We start from the raw sequence: 20,022 nt of genomic DNA, 5'->3' as shown, positions 1-20,022 counted from the left end.
CTGTCTCTCAGACCACAGTGCAATCAAACTAGAACTCAGGACTAAGAAACTCAATCAAAACCGCTCAACTACATGGAAACTGAACAACCTGCTCCTGAATGACTACTGGGTACATAACGAAATGAAGGCAGAAATAAAGATGTTCTTTGAAACCAATGAGAACAAAGATACAACATACCAGAATCTCTGGGACACATTTAAAGCAGTGTGTAGAGGGAAATTTATAGCACTAAATGCCCACAAGAGAAAGTAGGAAAGATCTAAAATTGACACTCTAACATCACAATCAAACTAGAGAGGCAAGAGCAAACACATTCAAAAGCTAGCAGAAGGCAAGAAATAACTAAGATCAGAGCAGAACTGAAGGAGATAGAGACACAAAAAACCCTCCAAAAAATCAATGAATCCAGGAGTTGGTTTTTGGAAAGATCAACAAAATTGACAGACCGCTAGCAAGACTAATAAAGAAGAAAAGAGAGAGGAATCAAATAGACACAATAAAAAATGATAAAGGGGATATCACCACCGACCCCACAGAAATACAAATTACCATCAGAGAATACTATAAACACCTCTATGCAAATCAACTAGAAAATCTAGAAGAAATGGATAATTTCCTGGACACTTACACTCTTCCAAGACTAAACCAGGTAGAAGTTGAATCCCTGAACAGACCAATAGCAGGCTCTGAAATTGAGGCAACAATTAATAGCCTACCAACCAAAAAAAGTCCAGGACCAGATGGATTCACAGCTGAATTCTACCAGAGGTACAAGGAGGAGCTGGTACCATTCCTTCTGAAACTATTCCAATCAATAGAAAAAGAGGGAATCCTCCCTAACTCATTTTATGAGGCCAACATCATCCTGATACCAAAGCCTGGCAGAGACACAACAAAAAAAGAGAATTTTAGACCAATATCCCTGATGAACATTGATGCAAAAATCCTCAATAAAATACTGGCAAATCGGATTCAGCAGCACATCAAAAAGCTTATCCACCATGATCAAGTGGGCTTCATCCCTGGGATGCAAGGCTGGTTCAACATTCGCAAATCAATAAACGTAATCCAGCATATAAACAGAACCAAAGACAAGAACCACATGATTATCTCAATAGATGCAGAAAAGGCTTTTGACAAAATTCAACAGCCCTTCATGCTAAAAACGCTCAATAAATTCGGTATTGATGGAACGTACCTCAAAATAATAAGAGCTATTTATGACAAACCCCCAGCTAATATCATACTGAATGGGCAAAAACTGGAAAAATTCCCTTTGAAAGCTGGCACAAGACAGGGATGCCCTCTCTCACCACTCCTATTCAACATAGTGTTGGAAGTTCTGGCTCGGGCAATCAGGCAAGAGAAAGAAATCAAGGGTATTCAGTTAGGAAAAGAAGAAGTCAAATTGTCCCTGTTTGCAGATGACATGATTGTATGTTTAGAAAACCCCATTGTCTCAGCCCAAAATCACCTTAAGCTGATAAGCAACTTCAGCAAAGTCTCAGGATACAAAATTAATGTGCAAAAATCACAAGCATTCTTATACACCAGTAACTGACAAACAGCCAAATCATGAAGGAACTTCCATTCATAATTGCTTCAAAGAGAATAAAATACCTAGGAATCCAACTTACAAGGGATGTAAAGGACCTCTTTAAGGAGAACTACAAACCACTGCTCAGTGAAATAAAAGAGGACACCACAAACAAATGGAAGAACATACCATGCTCATGGATGGGAAGAATCAATATCGTGAAAATGGCCATACTGCCCAAGGTTATTTATAGATTCAATGCCATCCCCATCAAGCTATCAATGAGTTTCTTCACAGAATCGGAAAAAACTGCTTTAAAGTTCATATGGAACCAAAAAAGAGCCCACATTGCCAAGACAATCCTAAGTCAAAAGGACAAAGCTGGAGGCATCAGGCTACCTGACTTCAAACTATACTACAAGTCTACAGTAACCAAAACAGCATGGTACTGGTACCAAAACAGAGATATAGACCAATAGAAGAGAACAGAGTCCTCAGGAATAATACCACACATCTACAGCCATCTGATCTTTGACAAACCTGAGAGAAACAAGAAATGGGGAAAGGATTCCCTATTTAATAAATGGTGCTGGGAAAATTGGCTAGCCATAAGTAGAAAGCTGAAACTGGATCCTTTCCTTACTTCTTATACGAAGATTAATTCAAGATGGATTAGAGACTTAAATGTTAGACCTAATACCATAAAAACCCTAGAAGAAAACCTAGGTAATACCATTCAGGACATAGGCATGGGCAAGGACTTCATGTCTAAAACACCAAAAGCAACAGCAGCAAAAGCAAAAATTGACAGATGGGATCTAATTAAACTAAAGAGCTTCTGCACAGCAAAAGAAACTACCATCAGAGAGAACAGGTAACCTACAGAATGGGAGAAAATTTTTGCAATGTACTCATCTGACAAAGGGCTAATATCCAGAATCTACAAAGAACTCAAACAAATATACAAGAAAAAAACAACCCCATCAAAAACTGGGCAAAGGATATGAACAGACATTTCTCAAAAGAAGACATTCATACAGCCAACAGACACATGAAAAAATGCTCATCATCACTCGCCATCAGAGAAATGCAAATCAAAACCACAATGAGATACCATCTCACACCAGTTAGAATGGCAATCATTCAAAAGTCAGGAAACAACAGGTGTTGGAGAGGATGTGGAGAAATAGGAACACTTTTACACTGTTGGTGGGATTGTAAACTAGTTCAACCATTATGGAAAACAGTATGGCAATTCCTCAAGGATCTAGAACTAGATGTACCATATGACCCAGCCATCCCACTACTGGGTATATACCCAAAGGATTATAAATTATTCTACTACAAAGACACATGCACATGTATGTTTATTGCAGCACTATTCACCATAGTAAAGACTTGGAATCAACCCAAATGTCCATCAGTGACAGACTGGATTAAGAAAATGTGGCACATATACACCATGGAATACTATGCAGCCATAAAAAAGGATGAGTTCGTGTCCTTGATAGGGACATGGATGCAGCTGGAAACCATCATTCTTAGCAAACTATCACAAGAACAGAAAACCAAACACCGCATGTTCTCACTCATAGGTGGGAACTGAACAATGAGATCACTTGGACTCGGGAAGGGGAACATCAAACACCGGGGCCTATCATGGGGAGCGGGGAGGGATTGCATTGGGAGTTATACCTGATATAAATGATGAATTGATGGGTGCTGACGAGTTGATGGGTGCAGCACACCAACATGGCACAAGTATACATATGTAACAAACCTGCACGTTATGCACATGTACCCTAGAACTTAATGTATAATTAAAAAAAAAAAATTAAAAAAGAATAAAAGGTTACAGTAAGCCTTTCCTCTACAAGCATTCAAGTTATTCCATGATTTCAGAGCCAAAATGAGGTTAAAAAGTCAGCGCTTACATTTGTATGCTTAATTTTTAAAATGCTTAATTTCATAGTCTTTTACTTAAAAAAAAAAAAACTTTTATTATGTTTACTCACATGCTTTTATCATTATGTTTTTTGGTACTATCCTTTTGTCTCCCTTACCTTACATTTGAGACATTTCATTCTTCAAAAAAGTTTAGTCTTCTTTTATTTTGTTTTTGCCATTCATACTTCTTTTTCTTAAATGCCAAATTTTTAATCTTTATTTTCAGCCTTTTGGGTTTTGTTTCTTATTCTTTTTCATTTCAATTTATATTGCCTTACTTTTTAAATTTCTATTGTCTTAAGCATAATTCTCTGTACTATCTTTCTGCTGCCCCCACAACCTCCTCTACCATGGCCCTTGACAATTTTTCGATTTTTAAAGGCTGAACGATATATGTAATCCGCGGGGTGGCAGTAGCAATGAGCCATGCCCATTCAACAATAGGGAGGAATCATCTTTCCATTTCCTCCCAGTAGTCGCTAAGTGATTTTGTATCTCTTTGTTTTACCTTGTTCCCTTAAATTATAACTTGGAGATATATTGATTAAAACTTTCCCAGTGTAGCAGTGATTTGCTTCTGGCAGATGGAAATGGCTTTTGGACAGCACATCCTACCTGTGTGAGAAGCTGATTGTTCTGAAATCCATGGTCTTGGCTTAGTGGAGAAACCATGGCCTCTGGAGTCAGATGCATGTAATAGTTCTGACAGGGAATAGCTGCATGACCATAAGCAAGTTTCAGAACCTTTCTTTTTTTTTTTTTTGAGACGGAGTCTCGCTCTGTCGCCCAGGCTGGAGTACAGTGGCCGGATCTCAGCTCACTGCAAGGTCCGCCTCCCAGGTTTACGCCATTCTCCTGCCTCAGCCTCCCGAGTAGCTGGGACTACAGGCGCCCGCCACCTCGCCTGGCTAGTTTTTTGTATTTTTTTTGTAGAGACGGGGTTTCACCGTGTTAGCCAGGATGGTCTCGATCTCCTGACCTCGTGATCCGCCCATCTCGGCCTCCCAAAGTGCTGGGATTACAGGCTTGAGCCACCGCGCCCGGCCAGAACCTTTCTTAAGGCTTTTTTTTTTTTTTTTTTTAGTTCAGAAAGGCAAAAATAATATCTACCTTTTATGATTGTTTTAAGAAATAGGAGTAGTGCATATAAAACATCCTGCATGGTGCCTGGCCCATAGTGGTTACCCAGATGTAGGACAAGCCAGGCCAGCCATGTTACCCAGAGGAGCAGAGGTGAAGTGAATAGGTTATGCTTGGCAAAGCGCTGCTTTAGAGGACTCTGGGTGTTAATAGGCCTGCTGGGAATGTCACATGGCCTGTGTTCATAGCCGGGCTTTTGACCTTGCTCCTGCTTCAGCTACCTGTAATGCTGCTTTATGTGCTTTGTTCCCAGCCAAGCCCGGCTGCATATTGCGATTACTTGAGAAGGTTAAAAACCACCATTGCCTGGGTCTTGCCCCTGTTGATTCTATTTTAATTGGTTTAGATGTGGCCTGGACATCTGCCTTGTTTGTTTTGAAACAGGGTCTTGCTTTGTCGTCTAGGCTGGAGTGCAGCGGCATGGTCTTGGCTCATGGCGACCTCCACCTCCTGGGCTCAAGCCATCTGCCTGCCTCAGCTTCCTGAGTAGCTGGGACCACAGGTGCACGCCACTACACCTGACTGATTTTTGTATTTTTTGTAAAGATTGGGTTCTGCCATGTTACCCCAGCTGGTCTTGAACTCCTGGGCTCAAGTGATCTTCCTGCCTTGGCCTCCTGAAAGGTGGGGATTACAGGCATGAGCCACCGCATCTGGCCTTTTTTTTTTTTTTTAAAGCTCTTCCTGTGATTCTGGTGTGCTTCCCAGCTTGAAGTTGCACCACCTTCCTGCTTCCACCCTTCCCTTGTGGGATCCTGTCTATGGCTTGAACTTCCTGGCTGTTCTGTTGATCTCCCTGGTGATGCTTACTCTGGTCCTGGCTGAAGGGAGGCTGACAGGATCCTCCAGCCTGTGCCAGCTCGAGCGTCTGCTGCATCTGTTCAGCAGACTGTTCTTTGGCTCTAGAAAGGGTTTAGTACTTTGGAAAAGGTTTATAAACTATTTGCCTTTGGAGGCCAAAGCCATCCCTTTGTGTATCAGAGCAGAGCTAAGACTGCTTTCCTAAAAGACCTTGGCCAGTGCTTTGTGCCACCTTCCTGTGGCTAACAAGTTCCTTGATTTTCAATACAGATGCAACCCTTGCCTTTTGGCAAACTGTTAAGCAAATAAATCTGCCCTTATTTGGCAACGTAGTAGACTGATTGAACTTGAGTTTATTGCAGAGTATGGCACATCACACTTTTAAATTTTCCCTTCTTACTAGAAGACTAGTTCTAAGAGGTAACATTCCTGCAGTTAGCCTGAAATCCATCTCTATTCCTCTACAGTGCCTTTTCTAATTTTTGTTTTTTTGTGAGGTCGGGGAATACTTAACACTCTTCAAAAGGCAACTGAAGGAGCAGGTAAACTGAAGCTGGTTGAAAAGGAGCTCTTGCTACCCTTGACTCACTCCTGAATCCATTTCCTGCCCACCACTCGCACCCCAACCCCTTCTTTGACGTGGAAGGACTCTGGGGAGTCTTGGTTGATCCTCACTGCCTAAGCACTCTTGAGTCCTCACTCTTTTGACTGCTTGTAAAATAATTCTTCTGTTTTTTTTGTTTTGTTTTTTTGTTGGTGGGGGAGTATGAATGTGGCTTTCATAGTTGGATGTTATAAAACATAGTCATTTGGTAGTTGGGAACTTTTTATTTTTGTGATCTTGTTTTTAATTCTCAGGTTGTTTGCGACACCAGTCACTCGAGAGAATCTCTGAGTCTTGGCTTTCTGAGGCTTCATGTATTCTTAGCAGCTGTTGTCTTCCAACTCAGTGGTAGATTTGCCTTTCCCCACGGACACTCTGGACCTTGTAGCTCCTCAAGCTTCCCTGTCTGCTGAGCAGATAGGAAGCCGTGTCAACTATGTGGCACCTTGAGGAAATACCTAGTGAATAACAGTATGTCCTATTGTGCTCTAACTTTATTTCAGCCTTATTTCTTTTCTGAATATTATTTTTCATTTATCTTCATTTCCTCATCTATCTGTTTTCTTCTCTTCTAAAGTATGTATCTTTGTTAGCTCCATCATCCTTTTTGGAATGAGTAAGTATAAAAATAAGTAAATAAATAAATAAGACCCATCCTAAATATTTTAAGAAACCACCATTTTGCGGCACACTTGCTACCTTGGTCTTAGCTCTGGGCTCTGCTGTCCTCTGGCAGTACTGCTGCATTGCCTTCTCTCCCCGCATCTGCCCACCCCTCTGTCCCAGAGAGATTTTTCTGTAGCCCCTCAACTGCAGAGTCCCACAGCTCAGGGTCGAGGGTCTTTCTTAGCAGTAATCACCCACTATGCTGCCGCCCCTCCGTTTCCGGACCTGTTTCCTGTGGCCCCTCTCCTGCACTTTACACTTCAGTTCTTGTTTCTGTCCACTCTGCCTTTGTTTGTCATTTCCTGGATCTGAAGCTGTTTTCCTGCTCTTTCACCTTTCTCTTCTTGGTAAACTTCTGTGAAACCTCCGCTGATTCCCTGCATCAGGGTCGACCACTTCCTCAGCGTTACTTCCTCTCTTGGTGCATATATCTGGTTGCACTAACCAAGCTGCTGCTAGCCCGAAGGCACCTTTGTGCAAATTAGAAAAAGACACCCACCCCTTCTGCAAGATACTTCATAGTACTTCCAACTGTTGGCAAACCGTCTTAATAAAGACAGACATCTTTGATGTCTCTAATGTGCATGGTGCTCTACAAGGGTTGTGCAGTGCATAGCTGTGCAGTTGTATGTGATAGGTCTATGTTATAATTATTTGTTTTATTGTCTGTATTCCCTTCAGGACTAAGGAAAATTCCTTATGTCTTGATACCGTTTTTATATTCTTACTCTCTGACCAGATCAGACCCTCAGTAACCGTTTGCTAAACAAAAGAAGGAATGAAGGTACAAATATGTATCTACCTTGTCTGGAAAAATAGCAGGAAAGGCATGCCTGCCAAGGACTTTTACACTGAACAGTAAGAATATATTTTAGCTCAGAGACACTGTTTTCACATATCAATATTGCTTTAATTAGATATCTTAAAGCTAGTGTACCACAGTGGTTGAAAGAGCAGATGCTGGAGCTAGACTCCATGAGTTTGAATCCCCGTTCTACCACTTACTCACTTATTAGTGCACCTTTGGGCATATTACTTAACCTCTCTGTGCCTCAGTTTACTCATCTGTAAAATGAGGGTGGTGATAATAGTTCCTACTTCAAAGGCTTGTGAGAATTAAATGAATTATGTAAAGTGCTTAGAATAGTACAAGACACACAGTAGTAAGAGAAGTGTTAGGTTAGGTATTAATCAATATTGTTAAAGTTCATGTATGGGTTTATTGTACTATTGTTTCTTTTTAACTGTGAAGTGCTGTTTTCACTCTGTCATGTACAGCTTTTATTGCTAGCATCTTGCTTCTGCGGGTCCAGCCACCTGCTGATTGGCCCCGTGTTTGTGCTGTGGTCAAAGCACTTGCTGCCTGCGGTTCTCCCTTGCGCACACCGGTTCTTTGGTTGCTGTAACGAAAAGTACATAGGACACAGACAGGAAACCCGCAGGCTTTGTTTTTTCTTCCTAATTTGGCAGAAGAGGGAAAAACCAGGGCCTTTCTCAGACAAGGTTGTTTTAGAGTTTAAATTTAACTTCTTGTTCATGTTCTAAAGCTTGGGTTGGTAATAAATCTTGGCTGTATGAGACTAGAGAGAATTGGGCTTTAAAAAATGATTTTAATGTAAAATCTTTTCTGATTGCAGGACAACTTGCCTTTGCTGATTTTCAAGAGAGTTGTGCTATGATGTGGCAAAAGGTAAGGGAATATTCCAGGGCCAAGTTCCCCACTAGAACGTGCCAGGGTATTCTCGAGTTAGACAATAGAAGAAAGTCACTCCCTGAATAGTTACGGGCTTCTCCTGGTCTTTAGGGTTCACTTGTGCTTTAACTTCACAGGAGGGATGGGAGGGGCATTTTCTGCATTGTTTCCGGCTTTGTCTTTCTCTGGTGTCCCATGCTGGCGTTGGAAGCTGTAACACTCTGGGAACGTCTGCATAACCCAGTCTGGCTGCCTCACCCTGTTGGGCTCTCTTCAAATTAAGCAAGATCTGACTAATACATTCTTCAGAGATGCTCTGACCGTTTTCATTATGAGAACTAAATGGCTTTTCCCAGATCACATTACTGTAATTGACTTTACACTCATTTTGATACTTTTACATATTATAGGGCACTAGCTAGAACTCTCACAGCAGTTGCTGTACATTTGTTTGTGGTTTCAACAGCCTTTTCTTAGTTGAACAAAACAGCATATAAGCAGATAATACAAAGATAATCTAAAATGTCACCCTCCTTCATTTGTTAAATTGATCAAAGCCCTTTATATATGTAAACCTGGATTAAATATTTTAGTATAGAACTGGTCACCCGTAGCCTGATTCAAGGGGGTATGTTTAGTTATTAGTTCTCAGAAAGAATGTCTCCCTGAGGAACTTCCTCCAACAGGGTTTCTATGGATTCCTTTACATTCAAGTTTTCAGAAATGATGAGTAGACAATTAGTTGTTACTCTGTGTTCTGGAAGGTGGAGAAGCAGATGGTGAGAATGTGTTCCAGCCAGCAAAGGAACTCACATTATACCTAACTTTTCTGCACTGCATTACCTCTGACCCCTTTAGGACACATCAGAGGCTTTGTTTTGTGAAAGGAGCACAATTAAAATCTGAGGTTAAATCTTCAAGTAGGGACACAAACACTTACGGAGTTTTTTCTTTTATCTAAAACTGGAATTTCCATGTCTGTCCAAAATCTCTATTCGTTTTGGAGAAATGTCAGCAAAGACAGACAGGAATTTACCTAAATCTCACTTAGGGTTGGGATGCGCTGATGGTCAAAGCAAACTGAAAACCCACAGAAATAATTTGATTCACAAATGCATTTTGTTAGCAATTTTTAAAAATTGGTTGTCAGCATTTAGAATCCAGGCAATTTCACATTTAAAAAAAAAAAAAAATCAGATTTCTGACCCCTCTTGAAAAATGGAAAGATCCATTGAGACTGGGGCCACATAGCCACAGTCAGCTGGAGCCAGGTTGAAGCTGTCTTCTTGGCTGGGCCTTACGTCCTTGTCTTTGCAGTGTCTGCTGTCTTTTATGTGACCTGTTTGGCCCTGTGGGCGTTTGAATTGTGACCCCCTCTCCTGTCCTTTCCTGTCCTACTCCTGTAGCCCACGTCCTACTGTTTTATGGTCAGGTATCTTACACTTTTCAGAAAGCCTCAGGCTGCTGTGAGCAGTGGTTAAATGGCCACCAGGAAGGAGGAGAGTTGGCTCCAGGGAGTCCACTGCTGCTCCCAGCCCCACCCAGGCCTTCAGGGGACAGGGGCTAAAGCCAGGGTGGATGTGGTGTGCTGTATTTGCTGAGTTGGCATCCCTCCATCTGTTCATTCAGCCTGAAAGTCATAACCAAAGTTTCCTCATCCCAAGGGTGGGGCATTTTTCAAAATATGAAAGAAAGGAGCCAGTGACAGCTCCAGCCCATTTGCAGGCTTATAAGGACCAGCCATTGCCACAAAGGATAAGCTTCCTGTTTACCAGTTGGCCTGAGACAAAGTGGTTGTGCTTCCTGGCCACGCGGGGCTTGGCACACAGTCTGGGCTCTGTCTGTCAGGATGGTGGGCTGAATGCTTGCTCTGTGCTGGGCAGGCTGGGGGCGGCAGGGTCCCCACAGCATGGGTCCTGGACATGGGCCACTCTCGAGAGGGCACCCTCAGAAGGGCACTCAGTTTGGCTCCAGAACCAACCCTGGCATTTGGAAAGGAAGCAAATGAGGGAGGGCGGTCTGGCCTCCTTGCTGACTTCCTTAATGCTTCTTTCCTTGAGGGGCCCACGCCAGGCAAATCCCCTTGGCACAAAACAGGGAATCCTACAATAAATTTGTATCTTTTGTTTTTAAGTATCCAGGAAGCAGGCAGTCAATTCCTCTGGGAATAAAGGTCCTTTTCGGCGGTGTGTTCGGTGCTGGGGGCTTTGCCCTTGTGTATTACCTCATACAAAGTAAGTATCCTGCAAGCCACGTGCAGCCTGACCTCCTCCTAGCAATCCTGCTCCTGCTCCTCTATCAGAGGAAATACTTGAGATGCTTTCTTTAGATTAGAGAAGGAGGAGAGGGTGATTTTAAAGGCTAGTCCACCATTTCATTGGCTGTAGCTTCCTCTGTGTCCTGTAATCTCAGTTTTTCCAGGAGCAACGAGTACAAATAAAAGGACCAGGATTCATTTGCATAAGAAGCCTAGCAAAGCACGGTGGGCTTTCAGTCCAGTGCACACACAGTGGCTCCATCAAGATTCTGAGATTATATAAAGAAAGGACAGAGGGAAGGGGAATACCAGATGGTTCACAGGTGGGGAAAGCTGTGAGTATGGGTCCAGTGTTGTCAGCCTTTGTTGCACTTTCATTCTCTGCTGTTGATTTAATGGAGGGGGGACCACAAGCAAGCGACTCTGACAGGGGCAGAAAATAAAAGCAGAGACCACGATGGCAAAATCCCGATACATGCAGCTTCCAGCCCCACTGCACTCAAAATTGAATTTGTAAAGACAGGCCACAGTTACTGTCAGCAGCCAGGACATTTAAGGTCATTTTAATGCTACTGGTGGCAAAGCGGCAGCATTTTTTTTCCAGACTGACTTTTTTAAGGCTCCTTTATCCCCACTCAGCTTGGCTCCTCATCCACTCTGCAACATTTTCACTTCTTCCCAGGATGTGAGTGTCACCAGCAGACAAGCAGACAGGCTCCAGTGTCCTCTGCAGCCTCTCTGCACCTTCCTGCAGAGTTGGTGGAGTTGCTGAGTCTAGAGGGGGCTTGAGATGAGCATTCCCAGGAATGATTCAGACTGAATAATTTGGCCGCCTCTTCCCTCTGCCAAAGGGCAGGGGCAGGACATGAGAGGAATGGGTGCATTTTTGGGTCAGGGTTCAGCCTTCTGGTGTGACAGCCTTTCTCCCTTAGGAGGCTGCTAAGTTGGTGAGACCTGGGCACTGCAGCTGACTGCCTGGGTTGAATGGTTGAATCTTGGCTCCAGCTCTTGACCAGCTATGTGGCCTTATGGGGGAGTCCGTCACCTTTCTGGGCGTTAGTTACCTTATTGGTGTGATGTGTGGTAATATTAGTGCCTGTGCATGAGGTGAGAATTGAATCTCACAACACGAGAGCTATTGAACGTTGTGAGATGTGTGAAGTACTGAGAACAGTGCCTGGCCATGGAAATCACTCAATAAAGATTACCTGTCTGGACTCTGCTTCCGTCCCTTCTTTTCCTACCATGGCTGGCACCGTGTTCATTCCTGTGGCATTCCCTGTATCCCTATTCCTGGGAAGCAGCCCAGGAGGGGATTCCCTTGGCCTCTCCAGAGTCAGGTCACCTTTCCTTTCATTAGTGTGATGTGACCTTCAGAAGGGAAGCACTTTCTGTGGCCAAACTGAACAGCCTGCTTGGGAAGCCTTCCTGTGCTCCCTCCTTTGGGCAGCTGATTATTAGAACTTACAGCTTCTGGGAGGTGCTGCCCAGAGTTCCCAGGTAGCCTGTAGGCTCAGAATGATTCCTGAGACTGAGAGCAGTTTGACTTGAAATGTTGGCTTAAATCTCGATGAGTGAACATTCTCATATCCTGTTTCTTGGCCTGAGGGTTTTGTTAATGTTGTGGCCTATTTTACGTCTCATGTTAGTGGAACAGGCAATGTTTAGAAGTCAGGTGTCATGGCTTCTGGCCTCGGCTTTGCCGTGGACCAGCTGTGTCACTTTGAACAAGTCATGGAATCATAGGACTTTAGAGGAAACTTAGAGACTTGAGAGGAAACTTAGGGAAGAGCTGATCAAACCCCTTAGGTGTAGAAATAAGGCAATGAGTGAGGGTAGAAATGAGGTGAAGCAGAAAGGGTCTGCATGAGGTCAAGGCCCAAGGTCATCTGCACATCCCTGCAAAACACTGCCTGCCTGTGCTTTGGTTTTTGAGTCTGTAAAATGGACAGTTTAGAGTAGATGGTCCTAATTATTCGTCCATCCACAAATTTCATGTTTCTATTTCTACCCTGTACGTCAATTGCATTATTTAATTTTCTTTGTAGTAGATTCTACCTGACCAAGTTCAATAAGGAAAATAAGTGTGTCTTTCGTCCTTAGAGCTTCATTCCAGGGGTTTATATTACAAGTTGGCAATGGAACAGCTGCAGAGCCATCCCGAGGCACAGGAAGCTCTGGGCCCTCCTCTCAACATCCATTATCTCAAGCTCACTGACAGGGAAAACTTCGTGGACATTGCTGATGCCAAGGTAGGGTGCGTTCCCTGCGAACTGTAGGCTGGTGCCTGCTGAAGGAGAGGAGAATCTACTGTCTCCTGGAAAGTCTTGGAGTTATGGATTTGGGATGGGAAAATCCACTAAGTAAAGCTAGGTTTAGCACCTTTAAAAAAAGTTTTTTTATTATGGATTTTAATGTTTATATAAAATATATTTTATATTATAGATATATTTCTATAGACTTTTCTTCCATTCTGGGGAATTGATGCGGCAGGGAATGCAGTGGGTATGCTGAAGTCACCATCTTGAATTGAGGGTAGTAGAGAAATGACCAGTGGCGGTTTGCTACCATGTTGGCTTTGATAGCTCTCAGCACTCTGGGAGGCTGAGGTAAGAGGATAGCTTGAGCCCTGGAGTTTGAGACCAGCCTGGGCAACACAGCAAGACCCTGTCTCTATCTCTCTGTCTCTCTGCCTGCCTATCTATCTGTCTGTCTATCAATCAATCACCTATGTATCTATCTATCTATCTATCTATCTATCTATCTATCTATCTATCTATCTATCTATCTATCTATCTATCTTTTAGCCAGTCTGTCTGTCTGTCTATCTATCTATCTATCTATCTATCTATCTATCTATCTATCTATCTGTCTGTCTGTCTGTCTATCTATCTATCTATCTATCTATAATTTAGCCAGGTGTGATAGTGCACACCTATAATCCCAGCTACCCAGGAGGCTGAAGCAGGAGGATCACTTGAACTCAGGAGTTGGAGGCTGCAGTGAGCTATGATCATGTCACTGCACTCTCCCTTGGGTGAAGAGTGAAACTGTCTAAAATAAAAAAAAGAGAAAGCATCTGTATCCAGTCAGTTCTCATTGAAATGTAACCAACTCTTTAAACTTTGATTTTTAAAGTGTATTTATTTACATTGCTTCCACAGAATACTAACCCATTTTTTTTTTAGCTGTAACTTATCTTTTTGTACTTGATGACGCTCACTTGCATGTAAAATGCATTTGTTCTTCTGTTTAACAAACATTGGCCGGGCACGGTGGCTCAAGCCTGTAATCCCAGCACTTTGGGAGGCCGAGATGGGCGGATCACGAGGTCAGGAGATCGAGACCATCCTGGCTAACACGGTGAAACCCCGTCTCTACTAAAAAAATACAAAAAAACTAGTCGGGCAAGGTGGCGGGCGCCTGTAGTCCCAGCTACTCCGAAGGCTGAGGCAGGAGAATGGCGTAAACCCGGGAGGCGGAGCTTGCAGTGAGTGGAGATCCGGCCAGTGCACTCCAGCCCGGGCGACAGAGCGAGACTCCGTCTCAAAAACAAACAAACAAACATATTTTGAGTATATACTCTAGTTTGAGGAATGATTCTAAGCTGTGTGGGGAATAGAGGTGCAGAAGGCTTTTGGGGTTTTATAGTTGAAAATTCCTGAGTAAGACGGGGTGAGGCAAGCCCTGTCACTGTTATGCAGGCCTAGGGGGAGTGGCTGGAGGCCTGGGAGATGGCTGTGAGGACTTTGAACGGTGGAGAGGAACACCCGGCTGAGGAGCAGCATGACCAGGAAGGTCGTCACTGTGTCCTCTGTCAGTGTGATATGGCAGTGGAGGCACAGGTGGGCGAGGTGGGTGTGGACGGGTAGGAGAGGCCGCGGCCACCAGGGGGCCACAGTGTCATCTTGGAAAGTGTGTGCTTGACTCTAGCAGCAGAAGCCCATAAAGTATTGGAAGGATAAGAGTGAGGTGATCTGACCTACATTATTTTTTGTTATTTTTAGTATGTTCTTAATGGACCTAGCTCTAATGAGACTTTTTTTGAACTACAAAAGCAATTCATGCTCTGGTATTCTGATTAAAATACTCCGTTTTAAAAGAAAGTGTGTTTGTGTAGCTTGGCGATGTCCAGGGACTGGCTACAGTGAGCCACCTTTAGGAGAGAGACGCAGCCACACTGGTGTGCAGTGGTGAGAGCATGAACCAGAGGTGTGGCCTGGAGAAGCAAAAGATGGATGTGAAGGCATCGTGGCATCCAGGTGGCAGAACTTGGAAAGAGTCATGTATCAGGAGTGGGTGGGTTGGAGGTGATGCTCCAGTGTCCAGCATGGATGTGAGTGGAAGGACGGCAGCGACACTGCGTGAGAGGACACGTGGGAGGAGCACAGGGAAGGGCTGGGCATGTGTGGAGTGCTCACTCTGTGCCAGGCCACTGGATTGCTCCCATGGTGTGGCGGAGCCCGTCTGTGCTTCCTTGTCTTTGGTCACTTGGCTAGACCCCAGCAATCCTGAGAACCTGGAAAAGCCAGCAGGTAGGTCTGGCTGTTGCATTTCTCTCAGCACAGAGCCCAGCTGTAGCGCTGAGGAAGTGTGTGCCAAAGGCGCCTTTGCTGGGGCTGGTTGATGCAGCATCCATGATCTGGTGCTCCAGGAACCCCAGTGAGAGTAGGGTGAGGCCATAGTGGTTTTGGTGGGAGCTTTGTTCTGTCCAGCTTTCACTTTGGACCCAGTGGTGCTGAGAGGGCGCCTTCCTGGGCTTCCCCACATCCCTGGGACCTTGGCCATGCTGTGACTATGTTGGCTGTGGTGCTAGGTTCTGGCTTCTACTGCTGCCAAATGCTGTGACTCCGCGGTGACAGGAGTTCAGAGTCTGCTGCATCACAGCCACCCGGAGCCTCAGCACATGCCTTCCAATTTGTGGACTATTTTTGACATTCTGTCAGGGTCCTTACTTTCTTTATAATCAGCTGTTTGTAAGGATGCTTGTATACAGCATATGCCCTCTTATCCCAAATTCCTTTATTTGCACTTCTTACAGTTTTTCCAGAGGTGAGATGTTTCAGTTGTTCATGAAGTAATTGTCGTACATTGGGATTTTTTCCAGAGAGTGTGTGTGAGATAGTCACCAGTGACCAACGTTTGCTTTACCAGAACTCCTGCTTTAATCTTTGGCAAGGTCTGGCTGGTGAAGGAACCAACCCGTCAAGTGTCACATCTGCACACGGAAGCACAGCTACGCACAGTTCAGACACTGGCCCCTCAGAGTTTGCTGTTCTTCAGAATCCTTCTTGCTTCTGCCCATTTTTTTCTCCTTCCTTTTTTTTTTTTTTGTTAAAGCATCCAGAGATGCTCAGTGTATACTCCGTTGCTTAATTCTGTAATCTCCAGAGAAAAGCTGTAGCTTGACTCAAACAGTGGGACCCTGAAGATTTGTTCTTTTTTTTTTTTTCCTTGAGATGGAGCCTTGCTCTCTTACCCAGGCTGGAGTACAGCGGTGTGGTCTTGGCTCACTGCCGCCTCCACCTCCCAGGTTCAAGCGATTCTCCTGCCTCAGCCTCCTGAGTAGCTGGGACTATAGGTGCGCACCACCACGCCTGGCTAATTGTTTGTATTTCTAGTAGAGATGGGGTTTTGCCATATTGCCCAGGCTGATCTCGAACTCCTGGCCTCAAGTGATCCACCTGCCTTGGTCTCCCAAAGTGCTAGGAATATAGGCGGAAGCCACCATGCCCGGCTAAAGATTTGTTCTTAAAGTGTGACTAGTTGACTGCCTATTCACCTGAGTTATGGAGCCATGTTCCAAATCCTGTGCCTTCCTTCAGGTGTGTTTAAAGGAAAGAAAGAGTTTTGGAAAGCACAGATGTGCACCTCAGTAGTTTCTTGGTGGCAATTTGGAATGGGTGGGATACGCCCCCACCCCCACCCCGCCCCCGCTCCGGGAGGTATCTTTGGCCATTACCAAGGACACGGGAAGGCACTCTGGGAGGTGCCTGTCTCATGACGGGCTTCCTTATTGTGGCTCATAGCTTCTTTGGTTTTCTTGAGAAACTAAAAACATTGCATTCACTATTTTTTTTTTCTACATTGGACTGTAATCAAACAACTGCTCAGGGGCTCTCAGGCCGACTCCCCGGGCATGGGCATGGCAGCACCTGGCAGCACCCTGTGGTGCAAACCCAGCCTGTGGTGCTGGGGATGAAGGAGAAACCCAGGACTCCGTGTCGTCTTTCCCAGACAAGCCTTCATGTATTATATTTTCCTTAAAGCTTGTTCTTTAGGGTCCAGGTCAAAATATGTACCAATTTGCTGGCAATAGGTTCCTCTTTAAAATAGTGAATTTCTTTTGGTATTTTATTATGAAAAATTTCAAACATACAAAAAAGATAAAAGAATTTATACTGTGAGCACCTATAGCTGGTACCTGGATTCTACAGTTAGCATTTTGCTCTGTTTCCGTGAGTCTATAGTGTTATTTAGATGGATTACAAAGTAATTTTCAAACATTATACACGTAAGCACGTACATCATTAAGTAGAGTTTAATATTTGTTATGGTTCCTAGTTTGTTTTTTTTTTTTTTGAGGTAAAATTTACATTCGGTGAAAGGCACAAATCCAAGTGTCCTATCTCTGATGAGTTTTAACAAATACACCCAGTCGTGTCACTCAAGCCGTTATCTAGATGTAGATTGCTCCCAGCACCTGAATTCCCTTGTGCCCTACCCAGTGGGTCCCTTCTCACATCTTCCAACTCTACCAGAGGCAGTCACTTTTCTTTTTTCTTTTAATGTTTGAAAATTACTTTGTAATCCATCAAAATAACAGGTTTCCAGCATAGTTTAGCCTGTTCTAGAATTGAACATAAATAGTTATATACTTCTCCTGTGTAAAGCCCTTTGACTTGGCGTATTTTTGATACTCATCCATGTTGCTGCGTGTGTCAGGAGTTTGCTCCTTTTTAACAGTGGACTTTTGAACGATCATTGGAAGTAGGATCATAGGAGGCCTCCGTGCCAAATGCAAAGACTGCCATTGACCTTACCAGCCAACCAAAGAGGGGCAGGACATTTGGAAAATCAAGTGGATTCTCCAGCTGGGCTGTTAGAAAACAGCTCACTTCTGTGGAGAATCATTGGATTTTATAGGCTTAGCTCTAGAAAGCATCATTTTGTCATCATCTTCTGCAATGACAATAATGTATCCAATTACATCTCTCCTTTCTGTCATTTTACACCACAGTTGAAGATTCCTGTCTCTGGATCCAAGTCAGAGGGCCTTCTCTACGTCCGCTCCTCCAGAGGTGGCCTCTTTCAGAGGTATCCTGGGAAGGTGACGGCAGTCCAGGGGGTGGGAGGAGGACTTCCTGACGGAAGCAACCCTGACTGTGTTTTCATTTGTTGGTAAATTGCTGTGGGCATAGGAAGAACTGTATTTCAAGCTTGAAACTGAAAGCTTCGTGGCCTGGGCAGCAAGCCAGTACTGTGGCTCTTAGCTGAGTCCAGTTTATCCATACAGTCTACTGAATTGCCCTCTCCTTATGCCGTTGAATTCGTAAAACTTTCCAGTTATAGTGATCTAGGTCTGTCATAATTTGATGCTATGTTACAGCTTCTCACTTCACTGCCTCGATTGTTACAAATGAATAAAGGGCATGGATTCTTGTTCCAGAATTTATTCATCACATTCTTCGCATAAGCTCTCCACCCCTTAATTGGCTTTGCTTGTCTGGTTGCCAGTAGCTACATCCACTCACTTCCCCCACGGGAAGCCTCTCTCATAGATGTTTGCTGTTTAGCCAGGCTGTGTTTTAATTCCCAAAGACAAAAGGAGCAGGAGGGGCCCACCTAGCTCACCCTGGGCTCACTGACCTCTGAGCCTGGGATTAGTGCACGAGCTGGCTGGATTCCATGCCAGGAACTGAAGGTCAGTGTGAATTAGGAAATGAGAAACTACTCCTTCTCCTTCCTGATGTCCCTTCCATTCGCCTGTCATTGTTAAGCCTGCCTTGAAGTCGAAGCTGGTTAAATAATGAAAGCCCATGGTAGAATGTTACGAATTGTGTTGACACAGTACTCACACAAAATGTTTAAAAAGATTTAAGGCATTATTCAAAACAACTGCTTTGTGTGCCCCTTTTTTTGACTATGGCTGTTGCCTCAGTGTTCACAGATTAGAGATAGTGTACTTTTGGTTTCTCTCAGGTGGCACCTTGATGAGGTCTTTTTAGAGCTCAAGGATGGTCAGCAGATTCCTGTGTTCAAGCTCAGTGGGGAAAACGGTGATGAAGTGAAAAAGCAGTAGAGACAACCCAGAAGACCCAGCAGACCCAGCGTGCTTCTAGTCCATCCTCATCTCTACCATATGCCCACTAGGGTGGTGGCCCATCTGAGTGGCAGACACTCCTGCAACCCAGTTTTCCAGACACCAGTGGGATGATTGTATGTGCCAGTACATGGTAATTTTGGTATAATTCCAACTTGGGCACAACGAATGCTATTTGTCATTTTTAAACTGAATCTGAAAGAAACTCCTATTATAAATTGAAGATAATTGATTTGAAAGTGCTTTGTATAAAAAAGCAAAAGATAAAAGGAATCAGAATTAATAAAATGTTTGTTGATCTTTGCTAGTTCTCATTTCTTTCCTTTCTCTTCCTCTTCCTTTCCCCTGGAATTTTTCAGTCCTCATTACAAAGCCTAAAGCTCAGTAGTACTGAAGGGATTTTTTCTAAATTATTGACATGAGAATGATGAGGAAGACCACTTTGGTTTTTCACTCTACCTTGAATTCATGTTGTTAAGTAGATTGTGGACATTCTCCATCACTTTGGAATATTTTGTTTGCATTTATTTCTATTTCAGATACCAACCATCTGCCCAGTTGAAGATTTGCAAAATAATTTTTATTCCAAACATTTTGAAAGCTTAGAAAATTTATGTGTGTACATATACACATAAAGTTAACTTAGGAAAGTTAGTTTGAAGGTAACAGCATCTGGCTGGGCGTGGTGGCTCATGCCTGTAATCCCAGCACTTTGGGAGGCCGAGGCAGGAGGATCACCTGAGGTCAGGAGGCCTGGCCAACATGGTGAACTCTCATCTCTACGGAAAATACAAAAAAATTAGCTGAGTGTGGTGGCAGGTGCCTGTAATCCCAGCTACTTGGGAGGCTGAGGCAGGAGAATTGCTTGAATCCAGGAGGCAGAGGCTGCAGTGAGCCAAGATTTCAACCATTGCACTCCAGCCTGGGCAACAAGAGCAAAACTCCGTCTCAGGAGAGGAAAAAAAAAAAAAAAAAAAAAAAAAAAAAAAAAAAAAAAAGGAAAGAAAAAGAAGGGAAAGGGAAGGAAAGGAAAAAGCTAACAGGTTCTTACCT

At 43.8% G+C, this 20,022-nt stretch overlaps 1 protein-coding gene across 3 annotated transcripts in view; it reads left to right on the top strand.

Moving 5' to 3' along the window:
- Positions 1-19,272, top strand: part of LOC104676701 (cytochrome c oxidase assembly factor 1 homolog) — a 95,015-nt gene extending 75,743 nt beyond the window's left edge. Inside the window, exons 1-6 of one of the 3 annotated variants that reach the window (XM_030932065.1) lie at positions 8,080-8,199; positions 8,334-8,386; positions 10,524-10,623; positions 12,750-12,898; positions 17,887-17,963; positions 18,849-19,272. In XM_030932065.1, the coding sequence (XP_030787925.1) occupies positions 8,372-8,386; positions 10,524-10,623; positions 12,750-12,898; positions 17,887-17,963; positions 18,849-18,948 (441 nt within the window). In that variant the 5' untranslated portion in view covers positions 8,080-8,199; positions 8,334-8,371 and the 3' untranslated portion in view covers positions 18,949-19,272. Of the gene's footprint in view, positions 1-8,079; positions 8,249-8,333; positions 8,387-10,523; positions 10,624-12,749; positions 12,899-17,886; positions 17,964-18,848 lie in introns of those variants that run through there. The other 2 variants (XM_030932066.1, XM_010381583.2) reach the window with 2 other exon arrangements.
- The last annotated feature ends 750 nt before the right edge of the window (positions 19,273-20,022 follow it).

Source organism: Rhinopithecus roxellana, chromosome 6 (genome assembly GCF_007565055.1).
Source record: "Rhinopithecus roxellana isolate Shanxi Qingling chromosome 6, ASM756505v1, whole genome shotgun sequence".
In the NCBI taxonomy this organism is placed as follows: Eukaryota; Metazoa; Chordata; class Mammalia; order Primates; family Cercopithecidae; genus Rhinopithecus; species Rhinopithecus roxellana.
The sequence above is the reverse complement of the archived record's forward strand: the minus strand, read 5'-3'. Positions and strand labels throughout refer to the sequence as shown.